The following is an 18,730-nucleotide window of genomic DNA, read 5'->3' on the forward strand; positions in this document are numbered from 1 at the left end:
CAAACCCAATTTTTTTGTAGGGTTTTAATTGCCTCATACCTCTTCCTTGCACTATCGTCTCTCTGCCTTTTTTTTTTTTTTTTTTTTTTCTTCTGATTTTTATTTTTTTATATAATGGATGTGTACTCTGTATGGGTGCATTGTTATATGTATATTCATTGTGCTTTTCATCTTTTATTATATATATATATATATATATATATATATATGATATATGTACATATATGTGTGCCTATATATTTATAATATATATATGTGCTGAGGATGATTATTAATTAATAATTTTTTTTAATATAATATATGTGTGCTCTTAGTGTATGTATTAAAAAATTTAGATCCTGTAAAGCTTCACCTCACGCCTCACGCCTAGGAGAAATTTTTTATTGTGATAGGAACACAGGTGGTACACCACGTGTTTTTATGTAAGTGGTGGGAAATTTTATTTTTTAAGTTATTAACTTTTTAACACACATATCCCACCATTTGTATAATGACACGTGGTATACCATCTCATGTGCCGATCATATTGAAAAATCTCTCCACGCCTAAGTCGGTCTATCTCTCGAACGCCTAGCCCCACGGGTGACGGTTTTAATACATTGCTACTGTCTGACACTGTCTTCTTGCTCATGGTCAACCTCGATAGAATCCAGCGACCGACCAACCAAAAATCAAAAGCAAGCCCAAATTCAACTGAGAAAAAAGAGGTGTAATATTTAATCAAAAGAAATACTGAATGAACATGAAGAGGGAGGTTAAGAAAAAGAGGTGATACTGCTGTTGGGTAGTCATATAAACGAGTACATAGAAAGAGCAATTAAAATAAAATGGAAGAAAACGAAGAGATATGGAAATGGATTTATTGCATCTCTTTTTACCGAAACACGGTGGAGAGCATTGAGAGAGGTAGGGATGAAGACTGACAGAAGTTGTCGCTTAATATTACAAGAAAACCCGTAGTCCAACTGACAGAAGTTTTGGACGGGCTTTTTGTTCCCCAACTCAAAGGAAATGGTGCTACTGGTCTTGCAATTTCTCTTCATGGTGCTATGGTTATGTCGTAGGTTTCTAGTGACTTCATATATTCATTACTGGTTTGTTTTGTTTAGTTCTTTCTGCTCAGCAGCTTTAGCTACTTGCTACAGGCACAATCTCATCCAACACTCTGCATTGGTGCTTTCTAGGAAAATACCACGATCTGTCCGTGGCATCAAAGTAATTAATTTCCGTTACTGGTTTTAATTTCTTGCGTTATGACTTATGAGAAATTTGTTGCATACTTTGTTGGGAAAAAAAAAAAAAAAAAAAGTTAGTATAGAAGAGTTTCAATCCCCTGTTCCCGCTAAGCGACTTCTCTTTCTTCCCCCTTTACTTTATGGGTTCTTGGATAATTTATTGAAATCACCTCTAAAAAGACTTATGTAGGTAAGATTATCTCGATTTGTCCCCTAGCATAATTTTCTTAGAATATGGCTGAACATACTAAGAAATTATATCTGACATAATATTTTGTTTGCAGGAAGCATGCAGATTTTATACGATAGAAAATGGCTTTGCTCTCATAGTGGCATTCCTAATAAATATATCCGCTATTTCTGTAAGTGGTGCAGTTTGCAATTCCCCAGATTTGAATGCTGAAGATAAGATGAACTGCCAGGACTTGGATTTGAATAAAGCCTCCTTTTTACTAAAAGTACGTCCGGCATTGGTTATCATATGTTATGTTAAAATTTGTTACATCCCAAATTTAGAGTCACTTTTATCCTGATGTTTTATAATTTTTATTTACAGAATGTTTTAGGTAGATGGAGTTTAAGCTTTTCGGTGTAGCATTGCTTGCATCAGATCGAAGTTCTACTATAACAGGATCATATGCGGGGGGCAATATGTTATGGAGGTATCTTGCTGGAAAAATAACATTCGTTCCCTTTAATACACACGCTCGGAGTTCAAATATAGTTAGTGTTGTCGGGTATAAGCTGTTACTTCTCTGTCCTGGTCTTCCTTGACATAAGTCAACAAGTAAAACAGTACTGATGCATTAGCATTTTTTGAACTGGTCATCGATGAGTGATTCCTAGATCACCTTCCTAATTCTTGTTTCCAACTCAACTTTCTGTTGAAGGGGTTTCTTGATTTACGACTGAAGCCATGGCTTCGAAACTTTTTAACCAGATGCTTGGCAATGGTCCCTAGTTTGATTGTTGCAGTCATTGGCGGTTCTGCTGGGGCTGGAAAGCTGATTATTATTGCATCAGTAAGATAAACTCCTTATACTACATTTTACTTCCAATCATGCGTTGTCCTTCTCTGAAAACTGCTGTGTTTTTTTTCGAACACATTTTACTTGAGTATAAATTGTTTGAATGGATTGAGTTATAGTTGATGTAAGAAAATTATCCCATTGAGTTGTGAGTTTGTTCCGATGGAATGTATTACATGCTTGAGAGACCTTATTATGGGGCTTCTTAGTAGTTTTGATTATGCCACCGGTATAGTCAATTAAAGGATCCGCTTCACCAGGCATCTCTGCCAAAACCTCCTTAATAGTGACTTAGCATTTCACATGTATTAGTTTGGTACTGAGGTGCTTTTATAAAAAGTGGATATTAAAAAAAAAAAAAATTGAGCTCAAAAAGGTGTTTGGTAAACACTTAAAAACATCTTATTTTCACAGTTTTGGATGAATTTAAGCTGAAAACGTGAAACAGCAAAAATGAGCTTATTCTTATAGTACAACAGAAACAGTTTTTTTTTTCAAAACACATCAATACCAAACCAGAATCAAGTAACCCTCCGTATGGTCAAGATTTTATACTCTGAGAACCTTACCCAAGCACCATTTAGGAAATCTATCTTAGCATATAGGGCTGATTCTGTTGACAGAAGCACAAGTGGAATTTTACCACATTGTTTCTGAATTAATGATTGGAGTTCATAAAGTTACCTTTTTGTAGGAAAACACATTAAATTTTTCTCTTAAATTTAGTGACATTATATCATGCAAAGCAAGTTTTGTAACTGTACCCATTTACCAATATTCCTGTACAGGAATCAGAGTATTACTAAAGTTTTATATTTTCCGTAAGTTCTTACGTTTTCTGTAATGTTTGAGTGACTATTTGGTAGCGAAGATGTGTTTTTTAAAGCGCAAAGCTCTTTACTAGCAAAAGATCATTAATTTGATCTCAAAATGAACTGACAATTGTATAATTTTATTTGGATCTGTTATGTCCATTTGGAGAGCCCTGAAATCAACGGACAAGTTGAAGCTTTTCCATATTGGCCTACTGGACATGTCATTTGTCCGTGTCTATCACTTGTTTAGAGGTTCATGGAATATGTTGCATCATTTTGCCTTGATATCGTGCTGCGTTTGAGGACTGTGCTTTACTGATAAGAAACTTTTGAATTGTTATTATTCGTTTCGAATTGCATATATACAACAAGCTGGATAATGCATATAATTAATATTTTAAAATTGACTCATCTCACTAACTACACATCTTAACTCTGATTTTGTGTTTATAGATGATTTTATCATTTGAGCTGCCTTTCGCTCTTATTGCACTTCTTAAGTTCACAAGTTGCAAGGCCAAGATGGGGACACATGCCAACTCTACTGCTGTAAGATTTACAACTGACATATGTTGCTAGTCAGTTGTAATAAATTTGATTGCAAGTCCTTTAGTTTTATTTCTAGAAGCTTTCTGGAACGTCAATTGCTTAACATACTTCAGCGTTGTATAGATAAAGCACTTACGAATTTCCCGAAAAATCGTTTTTTTCCACTAAGCCAATCTGAAACTGTTGTATGCTCCATAGCTTGGAAAATCGTTTTTATCAGCCATGTTATATGTCTCCGATTGCAGATTTCAGCTCTAACTTGGATGATTGGTTCTCTGCTGATGGCCATAAATGTATACTACCTGATGAGTAGATTTAGCAAGTTTGCTTCTTCACAGCCACTTCAAAGTTGTGGGCATTGTCTTTCTTGGAATATTAGGATTCTCTGGTATGGGATTGTATTTGGCTGGCATCGCGTATCTGGTGTTCCGTAAAAACAAGGAGGCTACGCATCTTTTGGCTCTAACAACACCTGAAAGTAGTCAAACGGAAACTGGGCAGCAGGGTACTGGATCGATGTATCATCTCGAAAGAGAAGACATTATGAGCATGCAGCTGCCTTGTTGGAAATTATATATTATATATTATATATTATAGTATATAATTTTAATAATTGAATGAAAAATATTGTTAACCAATTTCTTAGAAAGGTTATGTTGTTTAGTTGTATTCCCTTTATAAGTGATGTATACTTATAGATAAAAGTTACATCTCTTTGGTAAGTAGAAATTGGATTATATATAAACGCATGAAACCATTGGTATTAAATATAGAAAATTAGAGTTAATTTTTACTCTTGAGAAATAGGGTTTCCCCACTTTGTTTCTCTCATGTTTTGTGAGTCAAATTCCGAGTCGTGTCTTAAGAGTACGGAATATATAAAGTTCGTCAGAATTTGAAGATTGAAGTGCTTTGACTTCGGATTATAGATTGTTGAATCCTGGGAGATGAACGCCTACCGAACTACAAGCATAAGAGTAGGGGCGAAATTCTATCTTTAGGACATTGCATTTATGCAAGCCTCAATCTCCAAGTTTGTCAGTTATTCTAACTTTTTCTCTAGTTGTTTATATTAATCTCATATATAATTGATGTCATGAATTTCTTTATGATTATTATCATTGGAATTATATTGTTATTTTTCATATTTTCTAATATTGCTCCAACAATCTAAAGATAGAATTTTATTTGGAGTAATTAGAAAAATATGCGATTGTAAGATGTATATGCAGTTTACGAGAAAAGTAAAAGGGAATGTAAGCATTAGTCTTTACTTGATTCGTGCCTTTTGCATGGTGTGATTTTAAAATCTGGCAGCTATTAAGGCAATAAGTCAGTACCTTTTGGTAAAGAAAGACTGAGAGATACAAATGAATGGCGTGTCTGTTTAATACTTGTGTTTCATATACACAATCATGTTTGTAACTCTGATTTGAGGTTTTGCGATTATATGTTTTGACTTGATTGATAAATCTTTGAATAAAACTGAACATAAATATATGATAGTTAATAGTGCAGATTAGTATCAATCCGTGGGATAAGGTCCTCTTCAAGGAAGGGACTTCATGTAAATTTGATGCATTTAATTGATATACATGGGGCCAAGAACTTGTGGCAGAAAGATGAGAAATGGCGAATCATTTTTTATATTCAATGGATTTAGAACCGCCAAACGGTTTGGCTAGCCATGGAGTTTGACTCATGCAGATACTCGTGTCTGTTGGTGGAAACATACCAGTATGTATAAATTAAAATATACAATCTCTTCAGTTTGGGTCCGTGATGACAAAGCCAAGGTGAACAGGTATGGTTGTTTATAATTGGTATGATTGTTTGATTTCGATGATGAGGACTTGGGGCTTCAGTCTCGCTTGCGCCTATTAAAAATGGTTTTTTAACCATGTTGTTACGAAGTGTCCTACAAGATAATCAAATTGATATGCAATAGTACATTAGTTTAGAGAATCCTATTATTTAAAATGGAAGATGGAGTGGCTTCATGATCCAGACAAATCATGTCTTGATAAGAAAGATGCAAACCATTGCATATGCTTTGACGAAGGGCTTGATATGCCGGCTGATGTTTTTTACAGAAAAAACATAAAAAGGCATTTGGTGGTGAACCGAAAACAAACGTGGCTTTCCATTTGAATGGACGTATATGTAGCCAAGCAGTATTGTGCTTGTGGTGGCAAGTTCAGAAAATTAAAGTTTTTTTTTTTTTTTTTGGTCTAGGAAATTAAAGTTTGGTATCAATCAAATGGATTGATTTGCATATGCCACATGTTTCCATCCCATTTCAGAGTAGCGGTTGTGAAGCATCTTTCTTTGCAAAAGAGAAGGTTTTTTTTTATGACATTATACATATGGCACTGAACTTGTTGTATACCGCAGATGTGCGAGGGCTTCAAAGCCATAGTGATACGGAAATATGAATGTTTGAGGTTTTTGTTTCCCAATTAGCTATAAGATCATAATGCAATCTTTAATGTTGTGGCTGAGCATCTACGGATATAGGCTGTATGATATGTAAATGAGTAACATATATAGAATGATGAGCAGTTCCTGATAAATGAGTAACATGTGAAGGCAACTACAAAAATGAGTCTTACTCATAAGCCATGTTAGTCATGGATAAAACCAAAGCCAATTCCTTGCGAAGAATTACACACTAAAAGTGTGGGGGTCCTAGTCAAAGGAATGATGAGAGTAAGCATATAAAATTAAATTAAACATGATGATGCTTATTAAGTAAGCATATGAATTTTGAGGACTTGAAATTTCAAACAATGTCAAACAACTACTCTCGTATGAAATATAATTTCATCAGATGGATTGTGCACACCATTAAAATAGTCAATCTAGTAATAGATCCAATCATTAAAGGTTAGACTAGAGAGTAAGTTGATCATCGAGGGGAATGAGGCTAAAGCCAACACGACTAATGAATCAGCCGAGCGGAAACCTAACTTAGTTGATTGGAGATCCCATGGTCTAAGTTCAATAGGCAAACTGGTTGGGCATGATTCAAAGAAGTTAACACACTATATACCTCATTCCTATGATGGAAGAAGTGTGTTGTCTGCAGAAGTTTAGGATGTATATTTATACTTAATGACAATAATATCTTATAAATAAGAGGAATATTGCAGAGTATTCTTAATCAGTGGTCACCTATGTGAGAGTAGAAGTGAGTCGCTTCTATGAGTATGAGATGACTAAATTCTCTAAAGTTCTCATGAATCCGGGATTTGTTCAGGACCAAAATGAACACAACCATATGAACCAGAATATATTAGGATTAGTGATGTGTGTTGCTTATTATCTCGGTTTACTACTGCGGTGAACAGTTCAAGATTCTATATTCACTGCATCACCAAGTAAATCCGATAAGTATTCACTAGGGTAGGTTCAAGTCCAAAAGACACCTTTCCCGATGCATCTCTTGTCCACCTGTACTCTCAAATTCTTCCTAATTTTTCATTCAGAAGGTCTACCGAAGATATCGACTGATGAGTAGTTGCACAAGATAGATTAATAACGCAGTTTTTCTCGGACATTAGGCACCCTGAAAGGAAAATAGTTGTCTAAACTAGATCAATAACACAACTTTTAATTTACTCTTGTCTATGTGTTTTGACATAAATCAAATATAATTTGTATTTCCCCCATAAGCTACTTCCACTAGTTTTTCATTTTCCATCTTTTAGTCTCAAATTGAATACCAAACATCCCCTTAAAACATGCCTACGAGAAAGTCTTCCTTGACGGCCCTCACACACCAAAGAGAACACATGTAACGCTTTACATACAATTTATCTATCGTCACATGATTGGAGAGATAAGAAAAGGGTATGCAACCAGTTGCACCTGAGCTCACATGACATCGGGGGAATGTAGGGAAGGTTTCAAATGTAAGTCCAACCATATGGTACAAAGTCTCATGTCTTTCGTTTATAATCCAAACAAGTATATAACATGTAGAAAAATCGTATATTGTTCATGATAATTCAATTTCATATTATATATTTTACCCTATTCTTAGTGTGTTTTGGTAATTATTTTGGTAGAATTTTGATATTTTGATTTATATTTCCAATATAGGACATCTGACTCCCTCTGCAGCAAAACATGATCAAACAGACGAATTTTGGAGTGATTCAAATTGGACGACGTTCGTGTGTCTTTTGGCATGTTTGTATCAAAATTTAGCATTTTTCTACCAAGTGGTTATTTTCTGGAGATGGAATAAAGGAGCAGTGCGCAGCATTGGAAAATGACGTTTCTGGGATTAAATTGCGTTTTGGAGCCCAAGATGACGTCTGATGGGTTTGTGGCCTTCTGGATAAGTGTTCAGAATATTTCAAGCCTTTAATCCAACTATATTGGGCCGGTTTTGGAGTAGTTTTGGGGTCTAAAACGTGGCTATTCAGATTTTAGGCGAATTTTACCATTTAATGTAGAGTTATGTTTTTTATTTTATTTTAGTATTTAGTTTCCTAGTTTGATTGGAAGACCCTTTTTAGGAGGATTTAATTTCTGATAGGTTAAATAAGCTTGGCCGGCTTTATTCTTGTTACTTCTCCATGCGTTCTGGAAGAGAGGAAATTGGCCAAGTGTAGAGATTTTCAGACTTTTTCCATTCTAGGTGTTTTCGATCTTTTATTATTTCAATAAAGAACTTTATGATTTTTATTATGAATATGGGTAACTAATTCTCTTTTTGCTAGGGTGAGGCCACGAACCTTAGTAAGAATATGTAGTTTCTCTTCAATTTGCTTATGATTATATGCATACAGGTACTAATTTAAACTATCTAATTATCTTGATGCTTGATCACCATTAGGATGTTTAGAAAAGTAATTTGATGCAATTTTGGTCGGAGGCCGGTCCCTGAAATTGACGAAGGCTTCTTATGATTAATATGTGCAAGTTCACTTCCACGTCTTAAGGGTTGTATGGTTTTTCAAAAGATTTCACAGAACTTAAGGAGTCATGCGTGTTTAGATTTGATATGAATACCACAGACGGATTGCATGTTTGATATACGCTTTATGTTAGGGGTCCAAGTAGGCATATATTAGGAAAATCTAACCTTCGAAATATGCATGTATAAGTCATAAGTAATTGAGAGAACTATATAGGATTGTTAAGGTGACGGTGGATCCCTAGTGCTTTCTTAATCTGATTTCTCCAAAACTGTTTCCTTTTTCTTCACCTTTAATATTGTATATTAGTTTACTTTTATTAATTAAATTCGTTTTAATTTAAGTTGGTTATAAAATCAATCATCTCAATTTCTACTTTACAATAGTTAATTGAAATTTGGTTTGCTTCGAATTATTTAATAATCCCTGTGGAGAACGACCTTGCAAAAACCGTTTATACTACAATAACCTTGTCATTCTTACAAGTAATATAGGAGTTTTTAACCTTTTTGCGTGAGTGGTAAAATCCCTATTAGTTCATGTGACAAATGTTTCACATTGACAAAATAGATCATAATTTAATACTCATCCTCTAGCAAATCCTTTGTTTACCAGACCAAACTCATAGCAATCTATCAAATACTTCATATTTCTCGAGTGATTTTTTAAACACAACATTTTGCATGAAAAAAGGTCTCTCTTGAATAATTAGGTGTCTACTTTTCTAATGTTAGAACTTGAAAATTAACATCGTTCACTACACGAAGTTCTTTGTATTTATTCAACATTCATTAAGAATAGCTATGTAAAAGAATATAATTTTTTTTTAATTACGCCTCTATTAAGTAATAGTAATAAAATTGGTTCGGTCTCAATGTTATAGCTATAATATATATATATATATATATATCTGTGTGTGTATACAGAAGGTTTTATAGTACGTAGAAGATGACTCGTTCTAAACGTCAAATATATTACACTGTCGGCATCAATGTATCTGCTCAATGCATACTGCAGAAAAGGGGGGAAAATATAAAGGAAAGTCTAGAGACGGAGGAGAAAATTGCTTGTAATATTGGAGATTGGACTTACGAGTCTACGCAACTATAAAATTAAATACAGTTGGTGGGGGTTAGAATTGAACTTGAGTACGTACATTACATGGGCGAAACTTCGAAGAAAAAATACCCCCTTTTTTAATGGCAGTATGGGATGTTTGTTTAGCAGCAGCGACATTATGGTACCTTTTCAACCCTTCCTATATGGCCAATACATACGGTCAAATATGCACACTATTTATAATATGTTCTTCCCTATACCCTGGGGTGGATGGAAGTAGGGACCAAGGTGGTCCCAGGACCATCCAAGTTTGAAAAATATACATGTGAAGGTTTTCCGATGATCTTTCGAATCTTATTACGGGTCCCATTTGTGCCTATTAAATGTTCAGTGCAATGCATGCTAGGCATATTTCGACATGTTGCATTGACAATACTCGACAAGTTCTCTTTATATTACTTATCAGATTGCTTCGACGCATGCCGATATTTGTTGACATGTGCATAACAAGCCCACCAAGTGAATAAATTGATTTTTTTATTTTTTATTTTATTGGGAGTGCTTCACTCTCTTTTCCTATCTAAAAAACTTGTATTTAACACTAGGATCCTCAAGGTTTAAATCTTGGATTTGTCACTGCCTTTACCTATATTTATTACACACACACACACACACATATATATACATATATATATATATATAGGAAAGTAATTTTCGTATACTTATTTTAACTTTTAACACAACTTTCTGAATTTATGATTATCGAATTAAATAATAAAATGAAATAAAGAGTTAATATTAACCAGAGAAGTGTGTAACGCAAAAGTGACTGAAAACCCTTTCCATATTAATATTTATATGGTATAATGCTCATGCAGGCTTACGAAATACGTACGCATGGCATCATGGGTTTTGTTTGGTCCTCATATAGTGGAGTTTCCTTTGAAAGGGTCAGCATTACAATTCAATATTTGTGACTGTTTAACAACATAATCGACCAACTTAATTCGCGCCGCACGTGCTTCGCCAAGTAACCAACCAATTGTTCCTCGGTCGGTGGGTTCCTTGTATATATCTTTCCCTTCTATTATTCCACCCCTTTTTGAGTCATCCAATTGGCCGCCCTACAATGGCATCCAATTCCATATTAGGAGGAATTTGAGGCCTCAAAGTCCTAAACCAGTTCAAATAATTAAACTCTTAAATGAAGTTGTAGTTAGAGTTGGCACGTTGCCTCATCGGATTCCAATAATTTGAGCTCAATAATCATTTGATCTAGGCCTTTGAAATTTAATCAAACTGGTACAATTATTATAACTTTTAGAGAGACTTCCTGTTTATAACCGTTGAATCAAATTTCAACAGTCCAGATCATTTGATCCTTAGGCTCAAATTATTGGGATCCGGAGGGGATCCGGTTCCGTCTGAACTGAACAAATATTCTCACTTATGTGATAGAGAGAACGTTGTTAGGAATTGTGAATCAAATACAATTGTCGCACGTCAGAAAAAGTAATTGTCATTCTATAATATTACATATTAAGTGGTAACTTCCTAAATTGTATTGAAGTATTTTGCGATAAAAGATCACACCTTCGTATTAATAGTACATTGAAAATTCCAAACTGTTAAAACAATTTTCCACAATAGTATTTGCATTCCTTTTAAATTTCTTTTTATCCATTTGCTTATATGAAGAGATTTTGCAATGTACTGTGAATACGACTCGGTACTCAAGTGTCATAAAATAAGTGAGAAATTATTATTTTTTCAAGTTTTTATCTACGTGTATAATAACACTTGATATATGAAGGTATGTTCTTGATACACTAAAAATCTATCATGGGGATGTTTTCCTCAACTTATACCATGCAAATCTAGAATTAGTTGGAAATTACGAACAGAAGTCAGAAAATTAACCGTTTCCAAAGATAAAAGATACTTTGGCTTAAGAGTTATTGACTTCATTAGAAAAATTTCTTTGGTTCTCAGAATTTAGAAATGGGACTGCAAACAACATCTTTCCTGAAAACCGTGCCCTTTCCTAGAAGCTAGTATTAAAAATACCATTGCAGCTTTATTATAGGGACCAAAATAAGATAAGTATTTAAACAGACAAACAAGTAAGGACTTGAACATATTCATGCTTCTTTTCTTTTTATATAATTATAAGTTTAAGATTGAATTTTAATGGAATCTTGTTCTTGTTTTGTAGGGACTGGAAGGTGGCCCTTCTCCTGCAAGCTCTTGACAGTTTCATACAGGGTATGTTTGACTGGGGTCAACTCCAACCCTAAGTCTCGTAGTTTCTGGTTTGTGAACTTGTATGATTCTGCTCTGGATTTCCCATTATCTTTACACCTGCAAAGTATATATTTGACATATTAGTTTAATCACATAAAATAAAAAACACAAAGTAAACTGACAAAATGAAAATACATATCAGAAGAAGCTATCAATTAGTATGACACTAATCACTGTTTTAGATATGTTCAACAAAATATACAAAAGAAGTAAACCAATTATTAGCAAATATTTATTTCTTTTTATTGAAATATAGTTTAAGAACACCAATTAGTCTTCATGCAGAAGACAACATTATTTCGTGAATTTTTGTTGACCCACTTTTGTTGACCTCATTTCCTGAAGTGGGACCTAGTAATGGTGAAATATTGGCATCGTATATATTCCTAAGATCATTCAGAGCACTAAATCATTGAACTTGCATGGTGGCCCATCAAAGGGGATTTTTTTTTTTTTTTTTTTTGGTCAAGGGGAGTTTTTATAACAAGTACAAATTAGAAATATTCCGCAGCTATAATAAACACTAAAGATAATGTAAAGAGAGCGACATACTGCAAAGGACATATTGGTTGGTAACGAGAGCGACATATTGCAAAGGATAAAAACACTAAAGATAATGTCAGGGTGAGGTAGGTAAGGACTCATGAGCTCCACAAGTATATTTATACATCACTATTTCAACTTTTTTGGTGCTCAATTTTCAATTTGTGGAGCCTTTTGTTTTGTGTAGACATGTCAAAGCTGTACAACTACAACTGCCCACATCGCAACAAAGCTCATGCAATCAAAAGCTCACACGTCTTCCATAATCAGGTGTCGAATCATAAAATAAATCCTAAGATTTTAAATTTAGAAATGGAGAAATATTCATATCGACATGCGTTGGATTATATATATATATATGTATGTATGTATGTATGTATGTATGTATGTATGTATGTATGTATGTATATAAATAAGAGTAGCCCAACAAGTCTTATTAACAATTAAAAACCCTAAAATTCTGAAGTTGAATGTCCATTTGTAGTATGCTCAGAAAATAAAGCCTAAACATTTGTGATCTTGCATGGCCAATTCTATGGACGTCCACCCGTCCTACATTAGATCAATGACTTAAGACTTAAGAGTCATCTACGCATGCATAAACAAAACAATCAATGTTTTGAAATTGTCTACGCATGCATGAACGACTGTAATTAACATTTCATTTTACCAAAATCTAATCAGACATCTTTATCTTTATAAGAAACAAAAGTCACAAAACTAACCTAATAACAACATTAATAGTAGTGGTAAAAACAAGAAAATTTACTATGTATACTCAACTACTCAGTAAAAGGGTTTGTGCCAAAATTGACAAGGATAATGATGTTGCACTTACTTGTTGGGAATAGGGTATTTCGGGAAGAATTTGGCCAGGATTTCCACCACGTCGCCACGGTGGAGCACACTCTCAGCACAAATATATCTGCCAGAGGCAGAGGGTGTCTCATAGACCAGAATGTGAGCCAGTGCGACGTCCCTAACATGCATGTAACCTTGAACTGAATTGGCATATGTCTGGGTTGAGCTCGTCAGGTACTTGAGGATGTGAATGGTGCTAGCGTTGACAGTTGATTGCAGAAGTGGTCCGAGCACCAGCACTGGATTCACCACCACCAAGTCCACCCCTTTCTCTTTGGCCTCAACCCATGCTGCCTGCTCTGCCACTGCTTTCCCATAGCAGTACCAGTTCTGCAATTTAATTTTTATTTGTTAATTCATTGTCAAATTATCAAAAGTAATATAAATTATATGTTGGGTTTTTTTCTATATTGATTTTTCTTTCCAAATGGTTTCTTTTATATTGATTTTGCATGTTCAACCAAGTCTATACTCATGCATCCAATTTGACCAATAAAATTATTTTTAACTAGTAGATTTTTCTCCAGCTTTTGATCACAACGCATATGTATATTTTCATTCACTACAAAAAAAGTGAGCAACAACTATTACATTTAGTAATTATTTTGGTTTATTTTGGTAGCTTTTGTTGGATAATGATGTCACCAATGAGAAAATGGTGACAAGAGCCAAAAAAATAGGTTGTAGTTACATCAAAATGATGACTAATGCGTTATATATATTTTGTCACCATTTTTTATTTACAGCATTATTGTTATTCTAATAATAGTAAATAGAGTATTTGTTTCTTCTTCTTCTTCTTTTTTTTTTTTTTTTTTTTCAATGATTCTCTGTTGTGTTCTATCTAATATATAATAAGTATTTTATTGGTAGATAAATATAACTACTTCATATTAATAAGTGATTTTTTTTTTTTGTTAATGAGAAAATAAATTATATATAATTATGGCTCTGCTAACCTTGGTGTTCTTGCAATATTCAAGATCACTCCAACAAGACTCATCAACTACCACATCAGGACCCCTGGTGGGGTCCATGTACACCGCACCGATTGACGACGTGAAAACCACCCGTGTCACCTTGGTTTCCGCCGCTACGTGAATCACATTCTTGGTTCCGTTCACCGCGGGCTCCACCATTTGTTCCTGTACATACATATTAGGCTAGAATTGAATAGTACTATTTTTGGGATTGCATAATCATATATTATTTCTAAAGAAAATAAAATGGGTCAAATTTTTCTATTTCTAGTAAAAAGTACAGTGATTTCTTTCTTTTGTGGATTACGTCTAAGTTCAACGGACAAGGATTGCCGGTCTTTCCGTGCTCTTCTATTTTGTGTGATCACGGTTAAACCACGTTAACATTTTATATTATTATTTTTATATAGATAATAAGACAAAAATGAATAATAATATAAAATGTTGACGTGGCTTAACCGTGACCACACAAACAGAAGCGCACAGGAGGGCACCAGAATTGGAAGCGCAGACAATCCTTGTCCAAGTTCAACACCTTGTTATTAGGACAAGGATTGTCTGCCCTCCCACTTCTGATGCCCTCCTGTTTTGTGTGGTCACAGTTAAGCCACGTTAATATTTTATATTATTTTTTTATAGAGATAATAAGACAAAAATGAATAGTAATATAAAATGTTGATATGACTTAACTGTGATCACACAAACAGAAGGGCACGGAAGGGCACCGAAAATGAGAGAGCAGACAATTCTTGTACTTGTTATTATACACAGAAAAACAGAAAAGCAGAAGAGAAAGTCAAGGGAAAAGAAAACTCACTGGATCATCCGTGATAGGTGATGCTGTGTGAAAAACTCCATCACAGCCGTTAATGGCTTCTTTGAGGCTCTCATAATCAAGGAGATCAGCTCCGCACAAAGTTAGTCTTTCTGCAGCTCCTTCAAGCTCTCTCAAATGAGCATTCTTTGGGTCATCTATAACCAAAACCAAAATAAGAAAACCACACAAAAAATAAAGGATAAACGCACAAAGAACAATGACTGATGCACACGTCTTGCAACATGGATGGCATGTTACGTTGTCAAATTCCGAATTATATCTACTGAATATTTTGAAACAAGAACTGCACGTGCAAACATAATTAAGTAACCAATAATTATAATTCGGTCTGATAACAACGTAACAACATAACATGTGGAATTATCTGTGAAATTGTGAATGCAAGCCTAGAAGATGTTAATGATTTGAACTACGTGGGTTTCTCAAGGTTCCTCTAACAGTATAGCCTCTTTCGAGCAATAGCTTCACCATCCAAGAAGCAATGAAGCCTCCAGCTCCAGTGACACAAATAGTTTGGTCGTGGCCGGAAACTGATGAGCTATCGGCACGCATCTTGGTTATTAGCTTTGTTTCCGGACGAGATACGATACAGATTTTCTTTTTTGGGGTTGTTGGGAGCGAAAGAGATAATTTTATAAGGGGAGCCAAAAAACAAGAACAGCGGCTAATTAATGTGGTTTTATAAGGAGGAGAGAGCCCACCAGACTCACCACATCTGTATGGCATTTAACCATTTGCACTACGTTACAAGTGGAACGGATCGAAGGAAAAATGTGACATGAGTAAGAAGTTGAAGCTTTTCCATCTTGGCCTATTGGACATGTCATTTGTCCTTGTCTATTACTTGTTTAGAAATTTATGGAACAAATTGCATCATTCACCTTGATATCGTGCTGCGTTTGTGGACTGTACAAGAACAAGTTGGATAATGCATATAATTAATAATTTAAAGTTGAAAAACCAATGTTTTATGCTCGGTAATTTCTACGTCCAGTAGCTCATGTCCTCGTCAAAATACAACACCCGTGTCACTGACCACAAATCTTAATTCTGACATTGTGTGTACAGATGATTTTATCATTTGAGCTGCCTTTTTCTCTTATTCCATTTCTCAAGTTCACAAGTTGCAAGACAAAGATGGGGACACATGCCAACTCTACTGCGGTAAGATTTACAACGGACATATGTTGCTAGTCAATTGTTATAAATTTGATTGCAAGTCCTTTAGTTTTATTTGTAGAAGCTTTCTAGAGCGTCGATTGCTTAGCATACTTCAGCATTGCATAGATAAAGCACTTGTGAATTTCCCGTAAACTCGTTATTTCACATTATTACAGTAAGCCAATCTGAAACTGTTGTATGCTCCATAGCTTGAAAAATCTTTTTTATCAGCCATGTTATATGTCTCCAATCGCAGGTTTCAGCCCTCACTTGGATCATTGGTTCTCTGCTGATGGGCATAATTGTATACTACCTGATGAGTAGATTTATCAAGTTGCTTCTTCACAACCACTTCAAAGTTGTGGGCATTGTCTTTCTTGGAATATTAGGATTCTCTGGCGTGGGATTGTATTTGGCTGGAATCGCGTAACAACACCTGAAAGTAAGAAAACGGAAACTGGGCAGCAAGGTACTGGATCGATGTATCATCTCGAAAGAGAAGACATCATGAGCATGCAGCTACCTCAGAAGAGGTCTACCGAAGATATCGACTGATGAGTAGTTGCACAAGATAGATTAATAACGCAGTTTTTCTCGGACATTAGGCACCCTGAAAGGAAAATAGTTGTCTAAACTAGATCAATAACACAGCTTTTAATTTACTCTTGTCTATGTGTTTTGACATAAATCAAATATAATTTGTACTCCCCCATAAGCTACTTACGCTAGTTTTTTATTTTACATCCTATCGAGTCTCAAACTGAATACCAAACAACCCCTTAAAACATGCGTGGGAGAACTTCTTCCTCAACAGCTCTTTCACACCGAGGAGAAACATGTGTGTAACACTTTGCATACAATTTATCTATCGTCACGTGATAAGAGAGATAAAAAATGGTATGCAATCAGTTGCACTTGAGCTCACATCACATCGGGGGAGTGTAGGGAAGGTTTCAAATGTTAGTCCTCCCTATGGTACAAAGTCTCATGTCTTTCATTTATAATCCAAACAAGCATATAACATGTAGAAAAATCATATATTCTTCATGTGACAAATGTTTCGCATTGATAAAATAGATCATAATTTAATACTTATCCTCTAGCAAATCCTTTGTTTACCATACCAGACTCATAGCAATCTATCAAATACTTCATATTTCTCGAGTTATCTTTTAAACACAACATTTTGCATGAAATAGGTCTCTCTTGAATAATTAGGTGTCTACTTTTCTAATGTTACAATTTGAAAATTAACATCCTTCACTACACGTAATTCTTTGTATTTATTCAACTTTCATTAAGAATAGCTAAGTAAAAGAATATAATTTTTTTTTAATTACGCCTCTATTAAGTAATAGTAATAAAATTGGTTCGGTCTCAATGTTATAGCTATATAATATATATATATATAGAAGGTTTTATTGTACGTAGAAGATGACTCGTTCTAAAAGTAGAATATATTACACCGCCAGTGCCAATCTATCTGCTCAGTGCATACTACAGAAAAGAGGGGGGGGGGAATATAAAGGAAAGTTTGGAGACAGAGGAGAAAATTGCTTGTAATATTGGAATTATTAGTCTACGCAACTATAAAATAAATACAGTTGGTGGGGGTTAGAATTGAACTTGAGTATGTACATTGCATGGGTGAAACTTCGAAGAAAAAATACCCCCGTTTTTTATTGGCGGGATGGGATGTTTGTTGAGCAGCAGCAACATTACGGTATCTTTTCAACCCTTCCTATACGGCCAATACATACGGTCAAATATGCACACTATTTATAATATGTTCTTCCTTATACCCTGGTGTGGTTGGAAGTAAGGACCAAGGTGGTCCCAGGCCCATCCGAGTTTGAAAAATATACATGTGAAGGTTTTCTGATGACCTTCCGAATGTTATTACAGGTCCCTTTTATGCCTATTAAATGTTCGATGCAATGCATGCTAGGCGTATTTCGACATGTTGCATTGACAATACTAGACAAGTTCTCTCTATATTACTGTTTGGACTCAAATTTACATCATCGGCTCATGCAATCAAGGCCGTTGATTAAGCATAGCTCCACACCATCAGATAAAAGTGAAGATAATTTTATTATTGTTAAAGGGTAATATTATGATCTTTTTATGTTAATAATTATCTTTTAATTGTGAGTTATCTTGATATTATCTTGTACAAGATAGATGAGATGCAAATTATATCCCCAAAACAAGCAATAAAGTTCAATTTGATTTTGGATTCTTGGAGTTTAGACGCGTGGTGGATTGGAGCATTAGAGCATTTTATCAAGAGTCTTAATATAGTGCGACGTTGGTTGGCAAACGGATATTGATTGGCAGAGAAGATTAATCCACACATTTAAATGGGATACCAAGATGCGTAATCAACAGAGAATCAACTCCACGTGTGCTTGGAGTTGGTTAGCCGT

At 34.7% G+C, this 18,730-nt stretch overlaps 1 protein-coding gene and 1 pseudogene across 1 annotated transcript; one reads left to right on the forward strand and one right to left on the reverse strand.

The window, feature by feature from the left end:
* Positions 1–827: 827 nt before the first annotated feature.
* On the forward strand, positions 828–16,856 carry LOC137708931 (metal transporter Nramp1-like; annotated as a pseudogene).
* On the reverse strand, positions 11,522–15,797 carry LOC137709347 (cinnamoyl-CoA reductase 1-like). The gene is made up of 5 exons (XM_068448432.1): positions 15,554–15,797; positions 15,120–15,274; positions 14,282–14,467; positions 13,300–13,652; positions 11,522–11,975 (listed from the first exon to the last, which is right to left on the reverse strand). Exons 1-5 carry the CDS (start codon positions 15,690–15,692, stop codon positions 11,789–11,791), a joined length of 1,020 nt encoding a protein of 339 aa, XP_068304533.1. The 5' UTR covers positions 15,693–15,797; the 3' UTR covers positions 11,522–11,788.
* Positions 16,857–18,730: the final 1,874 nt, after the last annotated feature.

Source organism: Pyrus communis, chromosome 11 (genome assembly GCF_963583255.1).
Source record: "Pyrus communis chromosome 11, drPyrComm1.1, whole genome shotgun sequence".
In the NCBI taxonomy this organism is placed as follows: domain Eukaryota; kingdom Viridiplantae; phylum Streptophyta; class Magnoliopsida; order Rosales; family Rosaceae; genus Pyrus; species Pyrus communis.